Genomic DNA, 26487 nt, shown 5'->3' on the forward strand with positions numbered 1-26487 from the left:
GACAGAAACAGACACAGACAGACACACACACACAAAAACACACAGACAAACACACACACACATGTACTCCTTGACATATGAGTGAAATAGTCTCAGTTACGACATTAACCTCACTTTGCCTCATCTACGTGTGCTACAATGTTTCTGGACTAGAGAGGTGGTCCAGTGTTTATGTGCCGGTTGAGATGGAATACCTCCCTGAGACTGGGATGTGTTCACCAGTGTTTTAGTGATGTCCAGTGAAAGGGGACAGTCTGAAATGTACATCGTAGATTTGTACCGCTTTCATGAAACCTATAAACATGGATGTGATACAGCCAGGCCAAACATCAGTCAATACATCCTCATGTCTGCAATATAGGCTACGCAGGTGCTGCCCAGGCATGGTACAGTGGAGTGTGTCAGTGAATGTATGCTTCAAGGTAGTGATAATTGTTAGTTGCCATGAAGATGTTGAAGTTGTCTGAACATTGCTTTTGATGTTGCAGTGGGATCAACATCATCTCGCTACCTCGAGGATTATGGTGATGAGGAGGATTCAGACTGAAGCAGACTGGTGTGTCATGTGACCAGGCTGAGGAGGTGCAGTTTGTCATGTGACCATATTGCATGGGTGATGTGTGTCGTGTGACCAATCATATCATTGTACATGGACAGTCGCAAGTGCGTTTCCTTCAGAGCAGGTTATTGTTATTGATATATTTTTGTTATGTTTGTGCTGTAGCATCAGTCTGAGTGGGGTGGGGTATTGTGGATACGAGTTGAGGGATAAGAATACAGGTTTTGGGATTAACATAAGGGGACAGGGGTAATGACATGATACTGGTGGAAGGGGTGTGTGTAGGTAATAGAACAGTTCTGGTGTGACTTATGATAGGGAAGAACTGGTTTCTTTCACAATATAGTTCATTACCATCATGAGCACATCTGCATACGTCTAATTCTAGTGGACTCGGTAATTTGTTGTGTTCAGATTTGATGGTATGAAGTGCTGTTTGATTGTGAAGTTTAGTGGTTGTCCATATGTGTACAATCAGGCGGGTTCAGTGAAGACACTGGACACTGGATAAGTGTAGGACGACTCATGGACAACTCTTGCTACTCTGTATTCATCATAGTATACCCTGTACAGTTTCCTTCCCAACTGGTCTGATGGCATTGTGTACAGTTCATCTGTAGTTGTGTACACTGTACTCAGTGTCTCAAGGTATGCAAGTACCTTTAAGTCACCAGTGTGTTATATTGGCATTCAGTTAGCTTGACTCTGGGCCCATTCACCACTCTTCCTTTCACTGTGTCAGCCTGTCTCCATCTTTGTTCTGGGACAGCAGGGTAGCCAAGTGGTTAAAGCACTCGTTCAGCATGCCAAAGACCTGGGTTTGATGCTCCAACATGTAATGTGTGAAACCCATTTCTGGTGTCATTCGCCATGATAATGCTGGAATATTGCTAAAGTGGCATAAAACTTAACTCAGTCAATTCAAGTGATGCAGAAGTGAGTCACGCAATCACTCCTGATATATGTGTAGTAATCTGGACCATGGTGTTATACCCTATCTTACCTCACTCTCTCTCAGTGGAGGAATTCATCAAATGGGGGCTTATCATGTGACGGATAGTAGTGAATGTGCTCAGGTTGTTTCACGTGACAGAATGAAACAATGTACACTGTAAACTGAGATGCATTACAGTAAGTCACATGAGGTTTTGTCAGTGTGTTTGTCTTAGCCAGTATTACAACTAAATTTACATTTGTAATTTGAATCAGCTTAAAAAACCTGCAGCATTTACAGTCTGTGATGACAACTGGGAGAAACAGAAAAGTGAAAGTAAATCTCTCTTATATTTGTTCTCCATGTATTGACATAGACATTAGCACTGTGGCAATGCATCATCTTATCCAAGCACATCACTGATATGCAGCACAGATATAAATACAGGTAGGCCATGCATGCTGCCTTATCCAAGCACATCACTGATATACAGCAGATATAAATACAGTTAGGCCATGCATGCTGCCTTATCCAAGCACATCACTGATATACAGCACAGATATAAATACAGTTAGGCCTTGCATGCTGCCTTATCCAAGCACATCACTGATATACAGCAGATATAAATACAGTTAGGCCATGCATGCTGCCTTATCCAAGCACATCACTGATATACAGCACAGATATAAATACAGTTAGGCCTTGCATGCTGCCTTATCCAAGCACATCACTGATATACAGCACAGATATAAATACAGTTAGGCCATGCATGCAGCCTTATCCAAGCACATCACTGATATACAGCACAGATATAAATACAGTTAGGCCATGCATGCTGCCTTATCCAAGCACATCACCGATATACAGCAAAGATATATGTACAGTGAGGCCATGCATGCTGCCTTATCCAAGCACATTATCAATATACAAAACAGAATACAAAATGCAAATACTTTCAAGCTCCACATAGGACCATATCTTGTTACAGACACTGAAACCATATTACCCAGTTGCTTTAACACGACCAGTCTAGACCAGCTGTCTATTTATGTGGAAGCACCTCTATGATATGTTCACATACATATTCCTGGCAGTTTTATGACATCTTAGATCTTGTAATGTTTATTGAAACGATGTATTCAGACTCAATCAAACTAGCAAACAATCAACAGAAAAATCATTTGTCATCAGTAAATAAGATATATAACCATTGTATATGGAAAATAATATAAAGACATTACATAACTCAAGAGATCTTCAGTGACACATTTATGTATTGAGGTTTGTGTGTTCTCATTATTGTCAGTCCACCTCCGTCAGGAACCAGTGCTTCGTCAGCTCCATCCAAGTGACCAAACAGCTTGACCACATGCCTTAGTCCGTTCAGGGACCACACAAGTGATATATCACTGGAAACAGCTATAAAGACAAAGGGGACAAATGAAAATTAACTGTGAATCTCTTGAAAAAAATATCTTTCGCAGATTAAATGTTTAGAAAATTTAAGGTACATTCATTGACAAAGTAGAGAATTAGACTGATCTGAAAGATGTTAAAAACAGTAGTTTTCTTTACCATTGCTGACATCAAAACTATATTTGTACCCTCAAAATTGATGATTGTAAAGTAGAACGACATGGAAAAGATTATGGTTGCAAATGAATTTGTACCATAATAAGGTACTTGGTGTGTCTGCACTCTTAACGTATGAGGTGTGATGTGTTCACTTCAACCATTCCATGACATTATCATATATCAGCATTATAGTTCTCATATATCACAAGTATATATAGCATGTGTTATATTTCTCATATACATCACAAGTATATATAGCATGTGTTATATTTCTCATATACATCACAAGTATATACTACATCGGGGACATGGTGGGCGAGCTGGCTAAGGCGTCAGGCTAGTGATCCAGCAAAGCTGAGGTGTCGGGATCGAGCCCACCTATGACTGGGTGTAAAAACCTTGGAGTCAACTTAGTGTGCAGACTATTTCATTGTTGTCACAACCCTAAGTGTGTAGTACACAACCCTGTGCACTTAAAAGAACCCACGAATCCTTTGGTATATGACCAGATGGTGGCTGAGTACGTGCAAACACCTAGTTGCGGGTACAGCAACATGCAGTGAACTTGGACAAAGTACTGTGACTATGTGTCCCAGTCCACCCAGGTTTTAATGGGTACCTCGTTAGGATGAGAGAGCCTTTATAAACTCGGCGCGCCAAGTGGCAACAAGAGTTGTATACTCCCCAGGGAGTTGACATTGAAATACAATGTGCTGTTGAGATTGACATCCAGTGATCGAGGGCAAAATACCAGTGCCTTGAGCATACACCAGTGAGTGGATAAGTGCGCTATATATCCTACATTCAGTCTAAGTAAGCTTAGTCTCCATGTATTTCGTTACACTCCACCACTGAGTCTTAACAAAACCTAGTAGAAGGTCGCATCAGGTAACCTTTGAGCGACCAGCGACAGTCCAATCAAATGTTAGACGGTTAAATAGATTTAAACCAGTCAGACAACATCTACTATTTAGGGATTGGAGGGACTTTCAAAATATTCAGGTCACTGACACAGATCTGCCCACAAACAAAAATCCTCATAAAACATAGTAATGTGACCTGCAGTATATATGCTTTGGGGTTTCTGTTGACATGGTTACCATTAGCTAATATTTCTGCAAGATGACATCTTTGAATATTGCCAAACCACCATTTTCAGCAATTGTTTACTCACTGTTCTGATAGTTGTACGTATGCCGTGTGCATCACCCGGAAGCGAGCGTATGCAATATAGCATTCGGAATCGTTCAGGTACGAACCTTTTCGAGATAAAAAGTTCAAAAGGTATTTGCGAATGTCCACTTTCATGAATTGGTAAGCTGCGTTCTGATTGGTCAATCTCAAAGGTTACCTGACGCAACCTCCCATAAGGTTTTGTTAGACTCAGTAGTGGAGTGTAATGAAAAGTACTGAGGATAAGTTTTCTTAGACTGATCCTACATTCTATGCAAATGCATTTAATAATTTAGGTCCATTGGACGACCTCCAAACAATGACCATCACCCCAAATTATGCAGTCAGTCTGTAGTTACCTGGGAAGTGTGAATCAGATGGACAGTAGCTTGGCTGATGGTGTGTTGAACTGACACTGCACATAATGTCAGTCATTAGTTTGTCTGGTCCAGACACTAGTACAGGCAACAATCATGTTTGATTAGTGACTGAAAAGAGACATTAAACAAACATTTTGATACATCTTGCAGATAAAGCAAGTGCCTATTACAGCATTTGTTTTGTTAACACTGCATGAGAACTAGAAAACTGTTTAGAAACAAGAATGATTCATCAGTTTTGTACAGGAATGTTGTACGACATGCAAATAGGGAAAATTTGTTTCAAATCCTTACACTGTTGATATTGCCTTAAACAGGTACATGGAGGTATTTCACTTGTATATTGATAACAGCAGTAATGTCCCAGACTCAACTTCACAAAGCTTTTGCAGCGCTTGTAAGTCAATGTTACAGTTTAGGATGTACAAATGCTACGAGAAAAGTTGCAAGATCTTAGGTTTACAAAAGCTTTGTGAAACGGAGCCTTGGACATTACCACTTTGTTCAGGGGCAACTGTTATGTGTGTCAACTATAATTGTCTCCATTGTGTAAGGGAATAAATATTACATCAGAGTCCTCGTATATACACTTGTTTGTTATATTCAGAAATTACTGGTTTTGTATGAAAAACATGAAAAAGTGCCTTTTATCTGTAAAGTGAAATCTCATTAATCTTGACTCATTGGTCTGCTGGGTGCCTTCCCACAATCTTATGGTTTTGGTTGTCATAAGTCCAAAGGATGGAGTTATAATCAAATCTGGTGACAGTCTGGATGGAAATGACTATGTATTCATGGCAGCTTTAATCTACTTTTCTACACCCATGATGCAATGATCTGGGAATGAGTTACCCCAGATGATTTCACTGGCTTCTGTCCTGTTTAGAAAGGTTTCACTGTTTGGATTGTTATTTGATTCCCTAGAATTATTAATTGTTTATGAGGGTTTCTTGACAGGTGTTGATGAAGGTGTGACACTTGAAGGCGAATGATGTCCTATTTTTATATCCTATACATGTCAGGTGTTATAGTTTACACCATTGTCTAATACAGCTTATCTTTATTAAAAGTGTATACTGAACTAGTGTCTTTTTTTGTGATCTTAGGCAACAAAGGAGTCCATGCACCCCAGTGTATTTAACAGATGCGATTTTTCTGAAACAATCAAGCAAAATCGGCATCATGGTTAGGCTACAAGGGGGCATTGGTTGTCCAGGGCCTAGATTTTTTAAGCTCTCTTAGTGCTAAGATTGTAATAAGTTAATGTTAATGTATGACATGACTATCTTAGCGCTAAGAGAGTTACGAAAATCTAGGCCAAAGGCATTGTTAAAGGTCACATGCAACGTAAAACACAACTTTGCAGATTCTGGTACCTTTCGGTATGTACTTACCGAAACAAATCATAAAAAATGCCAATTCAACCTATAAAGTAGAAAAAAAACGCGATGAAAAAAAAGCCCGCGAAATCGGAGTTCAAACGTTTCACTAAATTCCCCCCAGCGCTGGGGGAAAACTGGTTTCAACAGCTGTGCTGTGCTGCATCCATAACGCATGCGCTGTGAATAGGTTCGCGGAGCTTGAGACAGTATGCATGCCCAGCGTCTGAGGTCGTGAGCAGTAGTCTAATCTTGGTTATGTACACAAACACCTAAATAATCTACTCGTTACGTAAAACAACTTGTTGATTGTGGTAAGCAGTCTCTGTCACAGAGAAAGCTCAGTGTCTGGTTTATTCACACCTATATGTCTGCCTGCCTGTCTGCTAAAGACAACATGCAATACACAGCTTCAATCATTAACCAGGTGCAATTTGAACTTAACACCTATCAGACTATACGACATAAAGAAAATAAGTTGATTTATGACTTGTGCACCCGAGTCCCATGTCTGCCACATTATGTAATTAGGCAAGTGTGATACACATGGCATGTTTTTATGTCTGTGGGTTGCAAACAAACTACATTCATTTTTTTCAGATGACTGGATCTGACGGAAACTGGTTCAAACTCTTGTCAGTTTCAAGTCCTGCTTTGTACTTGAATGACAGATTCCAGCTATGCAGTAGTTTACCATCTCTACTGACATGATTTTTATTGAATCGAGTGCAAATTCAGAGAACATGCATTTTCAAAACCTAACATCTCTATACACAGTCTTCATGGATAACGACTTCTTTTAGTGTATATGATTTTGTTTGACAACAGTATATGAATCCATACTGAAATGACGCATCAAGTACACAAAAAGAAGTTGTTATCCATAAAGAATCTTACTTTCTTGTGACTGGCCATACTTCTAAAATGCCCATCAAACAGATCATCTTTCTGTACACACAATGAACCCTCAGCATATCAGCAAATGAAACAGCCAATCGGAAGCCGACGTTACACTTGAGTGCATATCCACCCGCTATGACTCGGTTCGGTCTCCCGAGGGCTTCGTTTCGCGGGAAGTAAGGCCAAGTACAAAATATTGCACTTTTGAATCGCGATTGTATGCTTATAATTGTGTACATTTGTTTTTTTAAAAGCAGCAATGTATATTATGACATGAATAAGTGAAAAATGTGTTTTAATTATGTTTGATTTTTTGGTTGCATGTGACCTTTAAGGAATGCCAAATACCTAGGATGATGTGTTTGAATCCTGGCTCCACCTTGTGCTTTCCCAATCATGATGACATGGGTAACTGAAACATTGTACCCGGGGGACACACGATCATCGAAATCTCCAGGGTACACCTTGTGATAAGGCTCCACTACATCCTGGACGCATGTACGATTCAGCCCAATAATTTTATGGCTGCTCTATGCTGGCTCTGCTTTCTCACAGTAGTCAATCAGCTTGGCCACCATTACAACCGAGCTTGCAAGTTTCAATAAAGGTAAGGGTCGCAACTGTGAAGGTTTGCTCGCAGTGTGACCCAAATTTTGGTGAAGTCATGTAGACAAATTGATAGGTCTGAAACTAAACAAGAGTCATCAGAAGATGACATATCCCCCCGGCCCCCACATATGTGAAAGGACAAATCATCTGACAGTTATTTTTTGTTTTTAGACCATGTCAGAATTGTTTCCATGGAATTCATGAAAAATATAAATGCCATATGTCTGTAATCAGAAAAAGTCACCATTTCAAGATCTGTCTCATATATCTGCCCAGATCTTTTGAAAGATATGAAATGGTTTTCAAAGTCTGCAACGTGTTCATGGAACTGAGAAAATAATAAATCACAAAAAAACTGTAAATACCAAAAGGCACCACTTTGGGGTCTGCCACACATATCTACCAAGTTTTACTGACAGATATTAAGAAGTTTTTGAAACAAAACAGTCTGAAACATTTCCATGGAAACCCAGAAAATAATAATCACAAAAACCTGTATGTAGCAAGAGGCACCAGTTTAGGTTCCGACTGATATATCTACCAAGTTTTGCAGAAAAATATTGAACGGTTTTTTGGTTCTGCTCCGGAAACAAAGCCCATCCCTCCACTTTGAGACTCAGTCCAAAATGTTTCCATAGAAACCGAGAAAATAATAAATCACAAAAACCTGTAAATACCAAAGGGCACCACTTTGGGATCTGCCACACATATCTACCAAGTTACACTTACAGATGATAAGAAGTTTTTGAGTTCTGCTCTGGAAACGAAACACAACTCTCACTTTCGAGACTAAGTCCAAAACGTTTCCATGGAAACTGAGAAACTAGGAAATCACAAAAACCTGTAACTAGCAAAAGGCACCACTTAAGGTTCCAATTGATTTGCAGAAAAATATTCAACGGTTTTTGAGTTCTGCTCCAGAAACGAAGCCCATCTCTCCAATTTGAGACTAAGTCCGAAACGTTTCCATGGCAACTGAGAAAATAATACATCACAAAAACCTCTAAGTACCAAAAGGCACCACTGCAGGTTCTGACTGATGTATGTAACAAGTTTTGCAGAAAAATATTGCACAGTTTTTGAGTTATGCTCCGGAAACAAAGCCCCCCTCCACCATTAGACTAACGCCAAAATGTTCTATGGAAAAACAAAAAAAAAAATAGAAATGCCAAAACTGTGTAAACAGCAAAAGGCACAACCATAGGTTGAGATTACTATATCTATCAAGTTTGGTCTAAAAATATTGAACGGTTTCCGAGTTATCCGGAAACAAAATGATTACGGACGTGCGGACAGACGAGGCATCGACTATATCCCCCCGCATTACATGCCAGGGGATAAAAATATATGCAAGAACTTTTTCTACCTCTTTGAGAACTTATGCCTGGTTTGTATTATAAGTTTCTTCAATTAGATAATTTAAAAAGCGAAAGTGAGTTGTGATTTGTTCACTGTACTTTGCAGCATAGACAGCTAGCTGGATCAAAAGCCAGCTGAGGGAGGTAATAAATTTACCTGCACGTACGCCCTGGAGATGTCGAGGATGGGGAAGGACAGGCAAAATGTATATTTGTGTGTGGCAGCTTTTACTGGTCAGGGCATGTCACTTCTACATACCAGTAGGTATATTATGACAGTGTGATAGGAACATGCAATCTCAAAGCATACTCTAAGTCAGCCAGTTCTCATTTCATCCTTTTAATGCCGAGTACCAGACAAGGCAAGAACCACGTTTAACTTCTCTTGGTGTACCACAGCTGGGTGTTGATCCCCAAACATACAGCTCTCCAGGCAGATTTTTTCATCTGGGCACTGGCACAGAAAGAAATGACAAACAAGTTTTTTCATATTAGATACAGTTCTTTATTCTGTAATTCAGTAGAATATCAACATAAATTTAAATTTCATAACAACATATTTTTAACGCAACAACTAAATGATGTGAAAGTGACATCATGTTCTAGCTTTCACAAATCAAGCGACAACTGGTTGTGTCTTCCACTTGATGCAGTTAAAGGTGCCCTGTATCTTTGTAATATCCCTATCTGAAAACATGGCCTCAACACATAGGGATCATCAAATATAATACAAACTGAAGGAATCCTTGGACAGAACCTATGTTCAGTGCAGAAAAATTGTGCACTTCCTAAAATAAGAGTCATAAGAGCTGAAAATAAAACAAAATTATTTTAAATAAAGTGTATAGAAAGTCTATAGAAAGAACATTACAATGCTGGCCAAGCCTTGTTTTAGTTTTGAGTTGATTCATATACAACCTAACAATGACTCCATTGTAGACGTGTGTCTAACAACTGCACTGTAGCTTTCCTTCAATGCAAGACAGTTAAATTGCTTCCAAAGCTTTACATAATTGGATAAAGATATTTTTGTGAAAGGTCCAATATCCTATTGCAGAAAACAATTTCTAAAAGATTGTTAAAAATGATCTGAATTTAAATGCTCTGTGGAACAACAAACAATTATATCTAGACAAGCATGTTTTGAGCGAAGTATGTGACAGTTAGTGTTAAAGCTCCATTCTGAAATGATTGCCACGAAAGCATGTGAAGGAGACCTGGGGAAACAGTCATATGACCTGTCAACAGTAAGGCTCTGAGTGTGATTGCAAATTCTTTACATTGATAATACACGATTCTAAGCTTATGAGGGATACTGAAGCTTTCAGGGACGACCAGTGGTAAATGATGGGTTTGTTCATTCTCAATGTACATATGTGATGTTTACATTTAAGACTCCAGAACTGACTGATTGGATGAGTGGGTGAGTTGTGTTTGACACTGCTGTATATAACATTCAGTATGCTGAACTGAACAGTAAGAATGCCTAAGCCTCAAGTGACATTTACCAGATAGTTCTGCTCAGCTGTTTCCAAATGTGTTGCCTGTGCTCTCTGATGCTCACTGTGGTAATCCTGGCAAACTACTCTGATCAGCTACACTGATCTGACCTGAGTGAACTTCTGAGGCTTGTCACAGTGTTCTCCCATGCTAGATTGTACAATTAGTGTATCACCACTCTGTCTAAGAACACCGTCTGTCTGAAATACCCAAGCCTTGTATGTCCCTCGAAGTAGATGAACTGCAGAGATACCATCATCTTAAAGAGTATTTGCATCTCAGCAGGTCACTGAGGTAGAAGGCCCTATGAGATTCAGGTCAAAGATAATTGGTGAAATCTACAAGCAAGGCTATGGTGCCCAAGACCACGGTTTGAAATTTCGTTTAGGGATGGAACCATGTTGCAAGATCCTGGCATGAATAGGGAACATAACTCTAGACATGAGATCAACTGACTTTGGCATACATCACCCTGGTGGGCATTGTTCACTACGGTGAGGTTTAATACCACTTTATCATTCAAGGGTACTGCACTTAGATGGCAAAGTATATCTATGGTTGTGTCTGTGCACATATGAAATCATAGCTGGAGGCCGAGATGCCAAGCCACAATTTAACATGGATACCCCTCTCACAGTCTACAGACTTTGAAACAACAGCTGCTTTATTCCAGCAATGCCAAGCATCAGGTTCGGTAACAAGCAGTACCATCTTTTAAAGCATCATTGTACATGGCCTGGGACTGACCCACTGAGCATCATGACTGATGCTGTGCACTACATCTCTGATATGGTGTTGTCCACAATGCTGTGCACTGGATGTAATACAAGTCTGTCTTGCATATTGTGAATTGCAATAATCCCTGGACAGCTTTATGGAACTATTCCTGCTCCAAAGCATGCTGTGAGGTAGAGTTTCCCTTGATCTCCTTCACTTGGTAACATTGACTATATACACTGTCATCGCCATAATAGAGGTAATAAACCATATCGTCATATGAGTTGCCTTGTATTTTGTCCATATAGAATATTCAAACAGTTTGAGTTAATTACAATCAATTCTGGATGCACACTTCTATATCCACTATGTAGACACGGAATCCTACATTTCCAACAGAAGTCCTTAACAGAGATTTCTGTCAGACCAACAAGGCCGACCTGTCCTGATTTCACTGCATCAGAATAATATCTACTGTTGTTGATATGCTTCACAGAATAGATAGGGACAAATGTATTCACATTGGAAGTGGCACAAAGAGCATAGTCTGATCATGACGACGGTCATGTGTTGGTTTTACTCCACTTGCTGTAATACCAATACAAATACACAGTTAACATCACATATCCTTTCACTTAAGAGACCACAAACACAAATCAGCCTGGTTTAATAAATGTTTTATCTTCAGCTAGAGGTGTTCACCTACAGTTTGGTGTGTTCACTTACAGTTCTTAGTGTTCACCTATAGCCTTAATGGTACACTACTGGCTTCAGGTGTTCACATGTAGCCTTAAGTGTACACAACTGGCTTTGGATGTTCACTTGTAGCCTTAAGTGTTCACTGCCGGCTTGAGGTGTTCACCTGTGACCAAAAGTGCACACAGCAGCCTTGAAGTGTTCACCTGTAGCCTCAAGTGTACACTACCAGCTTGAGGTGTTCACCTAAGGTGTGCACAGCTAGTTTGAGATGTTCACTTGTAGCCTCAAGTTGTCACTGCTGGCTTGAGGTCATTGTAGTTTGAGGTGTGCAGCTGCAGTCAGTTGGACACAGATATATGTACACTGTGCTATGTTGTACTGGAGGCAACTGTTTGATTACATCATACAAAAGATTATGTTATAAACTGAAAACAGTATATGACTTCACAGAGCACACATGATGTTGACAACCACCAATGGCAGGATGTACAAGCAGACACAGCCTACATGAGGACAGGGACAGAGGCTTACATGCACATCATCATCAAACTTCTCCCCATGTATGAGACCATCTCTCAATAATGCCTGCAAGGCAAAGTGTAATCCAACAGTTTGGTTAGCTTGACACTGTACAATTAAGGTGATACTGAAGACAAATAAACAAGTAGAGTGCATCTTAACACCCATTTGAAGAATATTTCAGACATCAGCGTAGATGGAATTATAATTCTGAACAGTGTTCAAGTTCTACCATGGCATGTCAGCCTAATTCTGGTGGCAAACCAGGAGTCATAGAAGTCTCACACCTTCACCGCCATTGTGAAATCCATGACCATGGTATGGAGCTAACAAACCCAGAAAAGTCAGCGTGAACTAAAGCTTCATGTGCCAAAAGGATACAATTAGACAGTGAACTGTGGCACTGTAGACCACCAGGTTGCCACCAAAGTGATTGTACTGCTCATCATTTCTGTGCAACCTATGGTGTACCATGATGAATCAAACAGTTGAGAGGAGAACCTCTTCACAGCCACTGCTACCTCTCTTCAGGAGCAACAAGGTCAAGACTAACAAACGTCCTTTGTAGGAACATTCCCCGTACACAATCTGCCTCTTGTATTCCATGAAACCTGCTTCCATTTGAAGTAAATTTTGTAAAATACTTTTATTCAGTGCACAGTCTTTTGATTTGATTGGATTACACCATTTGACTTCCGCATCTTTCAAGGTGTTTGTACAAGTTGCCTGTTAAATTTGACAATGTTTTCTACATAAATGGTAAAAGCTACAGGCAAAATCCTGCTAGCCCTAGAATACTGCAATGTAAATATTGAGTACCTTATATTTTTAATTTAAAACATGCCCACAAAATTACTAATCAGATTTATGAAATCATGTAATTTTAACAAGTGCATAAAAACAGAAGCTAGGCTACCTGTTCTATGCTGTATGTACATGAGCTTGTTCCAGCCACTAAGTAAGCAAAAAATCTTAGGATATATACACCAACAGCATGGTTGGTATACTCAAAAGAAAAGAATAAATGGGTTTCACATCTTATGTCCATGGTGCGATGATCAAATGGGATGTATCCTGCATCAAAGCTCTCTGGATGTCAATAGGCCAGCAAGTGCTGTTGTCAAGCTGGCTAACCATTACAACCGCCTTACTTGGCTCCATAAAAACATACATTTCCCCCCAAGTAAATGCTCCCTTTGAAAAGTAAAGATTTAAGTCTCAATCTTCCCAAATGCCCCATAAGACCTGGAGAATGAGAGAGTGAGAGAGATGGATCAGTGTCGCTTTGAACCTTCATGACCAAACAGCTTCTGACGGGAAGAAACCTGGGCCAGCTTGCACACAGCAGCCTTAGTTACAATCAACTTTACAATCACCATACAATTACCCTAATCCACTTGCACAAAGACAAACTTAAGACAGCATGGATTTAAGATTGCAATGTTAACTAAGCTTGAACTCTTCAAGTTGGAGGTAGAAATTTCTTAAACTTGACTCCTGTCTACAGTTGTATGTAAGTGTGCACAGCATGTAGTGCAAATATAAAGTGGAACTGGTTACTGCACACAACTGACATTCCTTCCTTAATCGCACCTTGTAGAATCTTCATGAAAACAAAAAAGAACAAAACAAAAATGAAAATAAAAACAAAAAAAAACATCCCAAATCCACAAATCTTTGAAGGAAATGATATCGTGGAAGAAGGAAATGCTGCTGCAACCACAGAATTATGTTTTATGAAAATATTGAAATACAAACAAATACATATCAAATTAGGGTTTTGAGTTATTGTATTGACCTAATAATCATGAAAATTATTTTACTCAAATTTCATATGCCTCAGCAAGTGTGTTTTCCTGTTTGAAGAACACTTGTATTACATTTAAAATGCATAGGTGAAAACTCTTGTCTCTTGTCAGATTCAATTTTAGACTTAAGAATTAGAAAGAAACATAATTTTGTACGATATCTAACTGTAGACTGTTTAATGATAAACAAAGACAAAATCATTGACACGAACATGACCAAAAAGAAATGTGTGTGGAGGTCTGCAATGTCACAACATAACATACAATGTATTTGGACATGGCAGATTTTACCGCAACAGCAACGGCATAAGCCAAGGGAAACCACTCCCATCTTGTGTAAAAGCTATGATTAGCTGCCCTTGAGTTATTGAAAAGGTCATGGCCACTGGTAATCACATGCAGACACCTTTCGTTAATATCCTTTCCATGTTTATCAAAAAGATATGGTGTTCATACTGTTCCAACTCTGAATCGGGTGAGAATTGTACTTTATATCAACGAGATAATGATTTTGTTTACTACCACAAATAACGATATTTCTGCCATTAAATCGATGTTGCATTCTCTGTGTTGCTGAAGTGTTGAGGCGAATCATACAGTTTTAAGAATGAAGATTTTTATGGATATCAACTTCTTTATGAGAGAACACAACGTTTCGGAGTTAATGCTTACTCCTTCATCAGGTGATTGAGAAAGGGATACAGAGGTGTATTTATATGTACAGGTAAAACAATAACAAAGTAACAAGTGGAATGAGTTAACGAAAGCTAGTATAAACAAGCACTGATAGGAAGCCGATAGTTAAGATAACAATGATGGAAGCCAATGGTAATGCATTACAGTTGATAGGATATGTTTACATAACATGATTGGGGATAAGGGTGGAAGCCAATGGTGATACATTACGCATGATAGGATGATGTACATAACACACGATAGGGGGTGAGCATGTTTACATGAGGATTGGTGATGTACAAACACAAGTATGTTAGGATGATAAAGAAGTTGATATCCATAAAAATCTTCATTCTTATGTATTTTCACTTCTAAATGACATTCAAAGACTTCATACAGTTTTATGCAATATAAAAGCAATCCCCAAACGTTAAATTAATTATTTGCGTGAAACCGACGCCAAATTGAACGCCGATTTTGTGAGACTACAATGATCTTAGCTCCTTACAACTGGTTCCGACCAATTGTAAGTTTTGATTGTAACTTACAATGATATTAGCCTACAATCGCTTTGTGCAAGTAGATAGCAATTGTAGCCAAAGCCTATGATCGCAATCTTAAGGATTTACAATAACTGTAGCTCTAAGATCGTTTTGTGCAAGTGGGCCCTGATGTGATGCAGATACTACCAATGACACTTTGACAACCACAAACATAGTCACAGAGGTCAGAGAATGAATCCCATCATTGAACTCACAGAAGAAACCAGCACCCTGACTCCGAGGAAAAGTCTTCCTGTAAATCAGGTATAACGGTAACTTACAGAAAATGTACACAGCTGCTGGGTGAGGAATGACAGAAACGCATACCAGCATTCAGGTTTACAAGTATGTATACTAACATTTAAATACTTGGTACATATGTCAGTTTTACAGTGAACAACACAACCAAGAAGTGAAAACACTTTGATAAGTTTCCAGAATGGCAGTTCAAAATACCTTTATGTAGTTTTCTCAGAAAACAAGGTTGTCATTCTGTGTGCCGCCTTGTTGAAGGGACCTGCTGAATGTTGCTGATCTCAATCCTGGGTGTATGAGGGTAAATATATAGTGTCATACTTAATACATACACTGCATATAGCATACCATGTGCAGCAGCACTGATCCACAAACCAGTCAGCAGGACCAGAATGAAGAAGTTTGCATATATAGAAAGGTTTCATGTAAAGCTGTTTTATCAATGCTAACTTAATGTTATCATACTTTTCAAACAAGTTTTCACAACTGTAGGCATAATGCTTTCAAAAAAACAAGAGTTATTAAAATCTGAAGTTGGAGATCAAAAATATTTCCACTAATTCACAAAGAGAGATCTCCTCTCAAAAAAGATGTCTCAAGATGCATATATACAAGCTTGCCCACTGGAACCAACGATCAAACCAATGTAGGCTGTGTTCAACAAACCATCACTAAGATTGTAGTAACATGTCACAGTGACCTTCATGAGCTGTGTTACTATGTAACCTGACCTGGTCACTCTTCAACATCTCCTATCCAGTTTCCCAGGGAAATGGACAGTATATTGAACTGTACCCAGAGAGGTGTTGCAGTATTGTCTTTCAATGAACCATAGCAAAGTGTGACTCAGATTTGAAATCTCACAACAGACTTCCATACAAATGTATCCATGATAGTCAAAATAGACTGATGATTTTCAATAAATAAACTGTGGCTACAATTTGTAAAAGAAGATAAAAGCCAAACCATACTGTCAACTGATAACAACTGATAAAAACTCACTGGGTCTACTACTGGACACAAAATCCACTGTCACATCTATATACCTGGAACTTAATTAAGCACCCCCTGATATATTTCATGATAGTAGAGTAACTGTTAAATATTGTTAAACATGAATGGGACTTTCTTGGACCCTGTGTGAGATTGAGAGAACCCCCTCTCCAGAATCTTGCACAGCTGGAAGCTGCTTTGCATGAAGAATGGCAGCAATTGCCACTTGATCTTATCAGAAGGTTTTAAAGCAGCATGAGGAGGAGGATTCAAGCTGTCATCCAAGCACGTAGGGGATGCACCCAATACTTGACTTTCCACCAAAGCACTAAAAACATAAAACATTGTGAGACTTCTCAAACTGGGGACACTTTGATATAGTCTGGGGACAATGATCTACAACAACGGAAGTCTGTTTACGACTCCCTATATTGTCTGTACCCAGGGTACACACTGAGGGTATACCAATCAAGACTAACTGGATCTGCTGAAGTTGCACAGTGTTGACAAAGGGGTAGATCTGTCTACAGCAGTCTTAGCTGAAGGGCAACCATAGAGTCAAATCAAAGTCATTACACCTATGATGCAAAATTAGTAAACCCAGGCAAGCAACACTGAGGCATTGATGGGTTAAAAGGACAATGATCTAAGTATATTCAAAACCTGCATTAATGTGATTCTAGTAATCTTCCATTCATCCTTGAATAAAATGTTTGTACACATCTAGCACTCCAGACATTCAGAACAGCTGTATATCACAAAACACAAAGATGACATATATATCATACATATATATCTTGCCTGGGTTGCCATGGTAACAGGCAAATGACATCAACACAATATCTGTTTATCTGTGATACTGTTTACAGTGCTGTTTAAGTTATAATGACACTAATATATACATATTTTAACAAATATTAAAGGATCTGGATTTAAACCCTTCACAGCAAGTTTGTACAAGACATGGTATTTGATACAATTGTGTAGATTCACACAGGTTATTGTATTCCTGCTTTGTAACTCACAGCATGAGCTCTTGGATCTGCAGTTGATTCTCCACCCTATTCACATTCCATATTTTAAATGCTGTATGAATTATTCTCAATTACAAGAATTTGTTCCTTTCAGAGATAATGTCATCTTTAAGAATACAATATTTCACTGAATTATCAAAATATGAATCAAACTTGACATTGACCACAAGTAGGTGAAAATGTACTGACATCCCACTGTAAAAGAAAGTTCAGTTACCTCCCTTCTGTACATCCCTACATATTATGGTGGTCCCATACCAAAACTTACTGATATGAGCTTACATTCAAATCACCGAATAAGGGGTCACAGAATGGTTTGCGTACACAGATATTGAAACAATATACACCTGAAATGCTAAGACTATGTGAAAGTTAATCAGTGTCTGGTATATACAGGGTTCATTATCAAGGATAGAAATGGCCACTACTCTTGTCAAAGACTAGGGAAAACCAAGATATAATTTGTGGTTCAATATTACCAATTCTACCTACCCTGGACATGGCTGAAAGTCCACTGCCAGCATAAGGCAGTATGTAATTTAATTCACAGTGTGTGTAATATCACGAAGTAATACCATGTAACGAAAAACATGTGATTGCCCTTTCATAACACATACATTATTTCTCGTTCACTGTTGTTAAGTTCTCGTTGAGCAGACTTTCAGAAAACAAAATAAAATATCTTCGAATGAGACCATTAATCTAGCCATCCTAATACAGTGATGCCTGGCTTCATGATTATCTGACACGAGGTGCATCTCAATTACCCTGTTCAACTGACAAACAAAAATACAGACTTTCATTGAATTCTCTATTTCTTGCTTATCTAATATATAAAAGTGTTAAGGTATTACTTTCACAAACTGCTCTGACCCTTGTTAGTAATTATTCTGTTTAATTGGTTAATATCCTGTAAACTTTCCAAATGTTCATTAAGTACAGAAGATATACCAATATATCACCTCAAGGACAAGATAATAATCAGAACTTCACATGTTTCTTCACACTACATTCCTTCATCAAATATGAAAACAGATTGCCAAATATTTTTATTTTGGAATTTTGAATCAAATGAAGATCTAGTACCACTGAGAGGTGATGAACAAAGTGGCTAACATGGACAATATTTACTGTGCAAAACGTTGCCTGGACTGACAGGCTGTACTCCACACACTGCATCAGTGTCATGTGGAAGTAGGCCTCTCAAAACATCAGTGCATGGAGTGAGCACATTTGAGCTAAGTAGCTGGACACAGTTTCAGTACATTAGGAGACAAATAGACATATATCTGTTTGCAATGACATGTGATGCAGGAACTAAGTATGACGACCCAGTGGAGTGCTGACAGTGGGACAATACAATCAGAAGGACAAGTAATGTTTTCACACAGAATAAGTGAGAAGTATCTGAAGAAGAAAATACAGCATGAAAGATTTCGTTGGGATCATCAGCTACCATCAAGACTGGCACCATCTTTATATAGCCACAGTTGGCGGCACAAGGAACCTGCACATGTTGCTGTGCCCAGTGTCTTGTGTACAAACTTTGAGGATGTTCGCTTTAACATAACAGACTAGAATTAATGAATACGAGCATTGTGATGTCAGGTAAGCCAGCAAATACTGACAATGGAACTTCAACTACACCAACGCTTCAATCTACAGCAACTCCAAATGCTACATGAATCAAATTTACTGTCAATTAAAAAGAAACTAAATAATATCTAACCCTAAAACGTAGTGGTTATTTTACAGCCATTCTGCAGTGTTGCACTGGGTCAGATTAAACAAGACAGTCACATATAGAAAATGAGCAGAAGGTGACTTTCATCACTTCCCAGATACGTCAGAACATACAGATGAGCTCATGTGATCACATTACGTCCAGGTAAATGTTGCTACTATATCACAGCAACATCTCAACCAGTCTTCTATGTCTCCATCTTTCATCAGGTAACGATAAATATATGCACTTTACAAAAGCAATTCATAAACTTTAAGTGCAAATGAAAAAGTCCAAAGCTTGTTGTCAGCATGAATGCCGCACCCAGTTTCAACAGCATCCTAAAGGCTTTGATTGTCACTTACAGGTTAGAGGTTAGTGTGATGAACAAGGTCAAGGCTGCAATGGATGCTAACGTCTCTATCACAGATGAGCCAATGTTTCCATGTAGATTCACACCCTTTCATCAACAACTGTTGATCTGAATGAAAACATTGCCGTAATTGTAATACAGAACTTGTTTACCCATATGAATATGTCCTTGTTCAGCAGTGTTTTCTCAACATAAGGCTCTATAATATATCACTATGTTATATGTTTCAGCAAAAATCACAGAAACAGATATTAGTAACCATGAGACTGGAGATTACATTCAAAAATGCTAATGGCAAATGGTAAAATGCCACTGAGTTATGATGAACACTACATGATGTTGAATAAGTCCTCCTACAGATGATAGTAATGTACCTGAGAGGCATGGAGGTACACATTTCAGTGGAATCTGTCAAAACCACACCCTAACTGATCCAAATTTCTGTCAACATTGACCCACATTTACTATGATGTGCAATATTTTCATAAACATTTTCTTTTTGTTCTTTTATCTCCTGTAAATCGGACCCTTTTTCAAATGGACTCAACTTCCATCACCCCCAAAAGTCTGGTTCAGAAAGGTTCCACTTTATCATCAGGGGCACTAAGACATAAGAAGTGCATTCTTGTAGCATTGTATTCATGTTCTCCTCAAAAAGTAGCTAGCCACAATGTAAAAGAAAAGAATTACTGTTATACATGGTTTGAGAATGAAATGTATGGAAGGAGTCAGGAGACAGTTAACATTAGCAAGAGACAGTCAACAGCAATAATTCCTTCCTGAAGCTTGGGAGAGATTGATACAGGCTGGTGCTGTGACAGCTCTGTGCATAGATGTAAGATAACAGAAGTGTGACACTCTTGATACCACAGCAACCTAACCATATCCGGTCTCTTCCCAGAAGCTAATTCAAGTAACTTAATATCTGCAGTACAAAATCCCTCGGACTGTCAAAGCATGCAGAATAAGAGATCATATCAAAGAACACAAGAGGAACATCCACTAACCTCAGTCCATACCCACACACCACAGGTGCATGTGTGCAGCACAGTGACGCATTGTTATAGGCACTGCAAACTATGGATGCAATACACCATCAGCTTCACAAAACAATTTCAGCACAGACCCAAAGGTGAATAAAAGTAAAAATAAACTACTCAAAAATAGTTAAGGGCCCCGATGTTTATAGATTCCTGTATGTGTCATAGCCTGACAGACTAACCTGGCGGTCCTTAACTGTAATATACCAACTTAGGCCAACTTCTTCAAACAGTTCCAATATGAAATCATTGCTGGAGTTTATCTCCTGACTTGTAAAACATTGCCACAGAATAATTTGCTTTTGAGGACACTTCCCAATCCATGTAATCCAAGTTCTGAAAGAGAGGTGAGAGTCAAATGATCCACTTGCGATGAAGGAAGGAGATACAGAAACGCTGGATGTTGGCCTGCACGTCCGATCTGCCTCGTCACGTAAGCATCACATGTAAGTCGAAGGTATCACATGTTGAGGTTTACAGAACACTTCTGAATCACCATCAGACACTCATATCACGTTCTGTTTTGATTCACACCTACAAGAAGACATTTGGATATGTCATACCTTCCTCAGTTTGTTAATGAACATAAAAAATCTCCTTGATCTCATTTTCAAAAATAAGTTGTTTTAAATACATTATCACATTATGTTCTAAACAGTATGGAAAGTTCTTAAAGTCATAGGAAATGCACTGCAGAAGGTGAATAAAGGGAGTTAACTCTTTTGGTCAACTATGTTAATGTTGCTTGACAAACAAAGATTACAGGCAGAACAACACAGAATCTTGAATATGGAAAAGATAAATATCTGAAGACAAAACTATGAACTCACTCATCAGTTGGCACAGCCTAGCATTACCAGCTTCTGAAAACAAATGAATACAACCATTAGTTGGGGAACATGATCACTCCTCACAAATGGCTGATGAAATGCCTACAATGCTGGTTATACATCACACTCCTGACTATACACAAACCAGGTACAGAGTGAGCTAACACATCAATAAGGAATTAAAACCCACATTCTGCAGATCCTGGTGGGGCTAGGGGAGGCAACTCTACTCTCCCTTTCACTATAATCCACATCTCACTGGCAGAGATCAAAGTTACTAACATGTCATGATGCCACTGAAAAGTTACATAGTTGGCATCGCAACAATAATGTAATTTTCTGAATAAAATTGATATTTTATACTTATCCTGACTCATGCTTAACTGCTTATCTCCTCTTCCTGGTGAAGGTAGTGGAACACCTGAAATCCCTTGAAGTTCCCTTCTAAAAGAAGTGGATGTAAAATTCACACTCGCCAATGAATTACCTCCCTTCCTATGCACATGGCCAGCTGATCGGCCATGATACTTCACTCTCTCCTATAATTGCCCAACACGAGAATACGAGAATTCAGCATGTCTGTGAGGGACAACTGTAGTTAGGTTCAATGCTGGAGTTCTAAATCTGTGTTGTTGATCTTCCAACTTGAATGAACGTAGTAAGGCAAGAAGCTCTGGTACTTTAATCAGCTTGGTCCCTGTTCCCATGGTGACGACTAAGATGAGAGCTGCTAAGTACGTAGATAATGTAGAACCTTTCAGACCCTTAGAATGACGTAAATAACATAAATAATTTGCTTTTTGAGGATGAATCTTTTCGCCGAAAATCCCTTTTTCCTGGCGTATGCCTCAAAACATTTCCACTTGTCGTCATAAAGTGTGCAAGTGGATTTCCGTAAGGCTGAGGTGACTGCTTTCGCTGCTCTCGCAGAATATCCTCTGTGTTTCAAACAAGTCTTAATACGGTCCACACGTGAGGACGAAATACTGATGGTTGGCCGTTTATTTGCTTTGTGTGGGGATGGATGAGAAGATTCTTCCATTCGGGTAACTGTAGGGTTGGTTGTCCTAACTCTTCCATAAGTGTTGGGAACCAATCTCTCGTTGGCCAGTAGGGGCGACCAACCTCTTTGTTTGTCTGATTTTCTCGATGACTTTTGGTAACAGTACTGGAGGGGGAAACACGTACGCGTTTAGTCCTTCCCATGGAATGCTGAGCGCATCTATGGCCCAGGCAAGTGGATCAGGTACTGGCGACACAAAGGTTCTTGTCTGTTTGTTGAATCTCGTTGCAAATAGGTCTATTTGCGGTGATCCTAAGGCTAGACTGATTAGTTGAAACGCTTCCCGATGCAGCATCCATTCTGTAGGAGATGGACGAAGAGGACGAGATAGGGTGTCTGCTATGACATTGCAGGCTCCTGGTATGTGACATGCTTTTACTTGAAGATTCAGACTGTCGACTAAGTTGAACAGTTGAAACGTTAGGTGTAGTAGAGATAGTGATCTCGTTGACCCTTGTATGTTTCTGTAAAAAGCTACTGTTGAGTTGTCTGTGTGGATCATTAATAACTTGTCTCTCATTGCTGTCGACCAGTGGTGGATAGCATGAATGACTGCTTTCATTTCCAGCCTGTTCCTCTTCGTTCCAGATTCTTGATGCTATCTTGTTTCCTAGATGAGCCCCCATCCTTGTAGAGATGCGTCTACATAGAGGTGGTCGTTGAATACTGGCTCTAACATGTAGGTTCCACTGCGCAGACATTCGATTGGCGAGTCCACCACATCAGAAAAGGGTTCAGACTGTCTCTGAGCAGAATCTGTCCTCTGTTATTGAGATGAAGATTCAAGAATTGTTGTAAGGTACGCAACTGCAGTCTTCCTCTTCTGGCCATATCTTGCGCTGACATGAGGCGCTCCCCATCCTTGTAGAGATGCGTCTACATAGAGGTGGTCGTTGAATACTGGTTCTAACATGTAGGTTCCACTGCGCAGACATTTGATCGGAGAGTCCACCACATCAGAAAGGCTTCAGGCTGTCAGGGAGCGGAATCTGTCCTCTGTTGTTGAGATGAAGATTCAAGAATCGTTGTAAGGAATGCAACTGCAGTCTTCCTCTTCTGGTCATATCTTGCGCTGATGTGAGGAGACCTAGTAGACACTGTCATTGTCAAAGTGTTAACGGAGAGAGTAGAGCTTGCATTATCATTTCTTGACTCTTGACCCACCGGTCCTCCGGGACTACAGTCTGATTCAACGTAGTGATGAAACAAATCCCGAGGAATTTGGTATCTTGTTGAGGTTCCAGTTCCGACTTTAGGTAATTTACTAACCAACCCAGTTGTGTTAGCAGCCTGATTGTGAAGTCTAATTGTAGTCTGACTTGACTTTTCCGTTGATGCTTGTATGCTGTCATCCAGATAAAAAGCACTGCATAGCCCCCTGAGGTGTAGATAATTGACGATGGGTTTGGTTACACGTGTAAATAGCCATGGGGCCGAAGATATTCCAAATGGAAGGACTGTCCAATGGTAATGCTGGCCGTTGAAAAAGAAGCGCAGACATTTCCTCGATTCTTGATGCATCGGGATATGCAAGTATGCATCTTGTAGATCTATGCTGGTTAGTTGGTTTACTGGTTGGATGAGAAGTCTTAGTTGAGGAAGATGTAACATCTTGAAACGTTCTGGCTTCTGTAGAAACTTTTTGTTGAATTCCTTCATGTTGTAAATGAGTCTCTCTGGAATTCTTCTTTGGTACTAAGAAGATTGGGATTGATTCCAACTACCGCTCAAAAGATTTATTATCTGCGTTGTGAATTGTTGCATGAAGGCATGCGGTGCTTCACTGACGCCAGTGTTGAAGAGTTGTTTAAGATGTCCAAGGTTGCAGTCGACATCTGTTATGTCTGTTGTAGATGAAAAGGGTTCTGAGGCGTTGATGATGCCGTCTGTGTCGATCTAGTTGCTGATGTCCGCTGACTGATGTCTTCACTCCGTATCATCAATGTAGACTCGTCAAAATATTGACATTCTTCGAAGGGGCTGATCTCTTCCCCGAACGATTTCTTCTTCAAAGAGGGATGATACTGTGATGATCTTACAGATGAAGACTTCAACTTCGATGACTTAGATTTCTTGGGCTGTGACTGCCCTGCCTCAACAGACAGTCTCTTCTGAGTCTTTGTCAGGGGACCCACCTGACCCTGGACACAACCTCAGAGTATGTCTGGCACATAGCTGGAGTGAATCTCAGCATCAATAACAAGAGTCATCAGAAGATGACATATCCCCCAGCCTACACATGTTTGAAAGGACAAATAATGTGAGAGTTACTCATTGTTTTTTCAGACTAAGTTTGAATTGTTTCAATGGAATTCATGAAAATCATAAACGCCATATATCTGCAACCAGTAAAGTCACAATTTCAATATCTGTCTCATATATCTGCCAATATCTGTTGAAAGATATGAAATGGTTTTTGAGTTGTGCTCTGGAAACGAAGCCCACCCCTCCAAGTCCAAAACGTTTCCATGGAAAACAAGAAAATAATACATCACAAAAAACTTTAAAAACCAAAAGGCACCAATTTGGGTCTGCCACATATATCTAAAAAGTTTTACTAACAGATATTAAGAAGTTTTTGAGTTCCGCTCTGGAAATGAAACATACCTCTCACTTTTCAAACTTTGTCTGAAACGTTTCCATGGAAACCGAGAAAATAATAAATCACAAGATCCTGAACATAGCAAAAGGCACCACTATAGGTTCTGATTGATATATCTACCAAGTTTTGCAGAAAAATATTGGATGGGTTTTGAGTTCTGCTCCGGAAACGAAGCTCATCCCTCCATTTTGAGATGTAAGTCAAAAACGTTTCCATGGAAACTGAGAAAATGATAAATCACAAAAACCTGTAAATACCAAAAGGCACCACTATAGGTTCAGACTCATATATCTACCAAGTATTGCAGAAAAATATTGAATGGTTTTTGAGTTCTGCTCCAGAAACAAAGCCCATTCCTCCATTTTGAGACAGAGTCCAAAACGTTTCCATGGAAACCGAGAAAATAATAAATCACAAAAACCTATACATAGCAAAAGGCACCACTTCAACTTCTGACTGATATATCTATCAAGTTTGGTCTAAAAATATTGAACAGTTTCTGAGTTATGCTCCGGAAACAAAATGATTATGACAGACAGACAGATGGCAAACAGGGCATGGGGGATGGACGGGCGGACGGACAGACGAGGCGTCGACTATATCCCCCGACATATAATGCCGGGGGGATAATTAAACGGTTACCCGATTTTATTTCACCACATTTAGACATGGCTAATGTGAGCCAACATTACTTACCTCTAGCATGTCTGTGAACAGACCGTACATATAATAAGAATTCTGCTTTAGACAAATTAATACAAAATTTACAATGAGTATGAGCAGAACATAAAGGTTTATACGCCAGGCAAAGTAAATGCGGGTCAGCCGTCGACAGCCATAACCTGAACTGAAAACATGATTTCATCAACTGAGACAAAGTCTCAGTTGATGAAATATGTGTTAGAGAAAAGCACAATTATCACAAATTTGTACAATAATAGTATATATAAACAAGCCAAAAACCGCATACAACACAAATTTAGTTAGAATGAAAGACTTATCGCCGTATAACGACCCTGGATGCCTCGAGCTGCCCTTGTCGGGCAATAGGGAGAAAGTGAAGTGTCATGGCCGATCAGCTGACCATGTGCATGGGAAGGGAGGTAATAAATGGGTGAGTGTGAATTTTACATCTTCTTCTTTTAGAAGGGAACTTCAAGGGATTTCAGGTGTTCCACTACCTTCGCCAGGAAGAGGAAATTAATTGTAAACAATTAACAATTAAGCATGGATAAGGAAAAATATAG

At 39.3% G+C, this 26487-nt stretch overlaps 2 protein-coding genes across 2 annotated transcripts in view; one reads left to right on the forward strand and one right to left on the reverse strand.

The window, feature by feature from the left end:
* The window catches only part of LOC137277371 (osteoclast-stimulating factor 1-like), a 28006-nt gene extending 22304 nt beyond the window's left edge, over positions 1–5702 (forward strand). The window contains exon 8 of the mRNA XM_067809075.1: positions 489–5702. Coding sequence (XP_067665176.1) covers positions 489–547 — 59 coding nt within the window. The 3' untranslated portion in view covers positions 548–5702. The remainder of the gene's footprint in view (positions 1–488) is intronic.
* A 14494-nt stretch (positions 5703–20196) lies between these two features.
* LOC137277372 (sorting nexin-27-like) overlaps positions 20197–26487 on the reverse strand; it is a 51881-nt gene continuing 45590 nt past the window's right edge. Inside the window, exons 13-14 of the mRNA XM_067809076.1 lie at positions 21576–21608; positions 20197–21279 (exon numbers count right to left, since the gene is read on the reverse strand). The gene's annotated coding sequence lies outside the window, so the exon portion shown is untranslated. The remainder of the gene's footprint in view (positions 21280–21575; positions 21609–26487) is intronic.

The sequence above is a fragment of the Haliotis asinina genome, chromosome 3 (genome assembly GCF_037392515.1).
Source record: "Haliotis asinina isolate JCU_RB_2024 chromosome 3, JCU_Hal_asi_v2, whole genome shotgun sequence".
NCBI lineage: Eukaryota > Metazoa > Mollusca > Gastropoda > Lepetellida > Haliotidae > Haliotis > Haliotis asinina.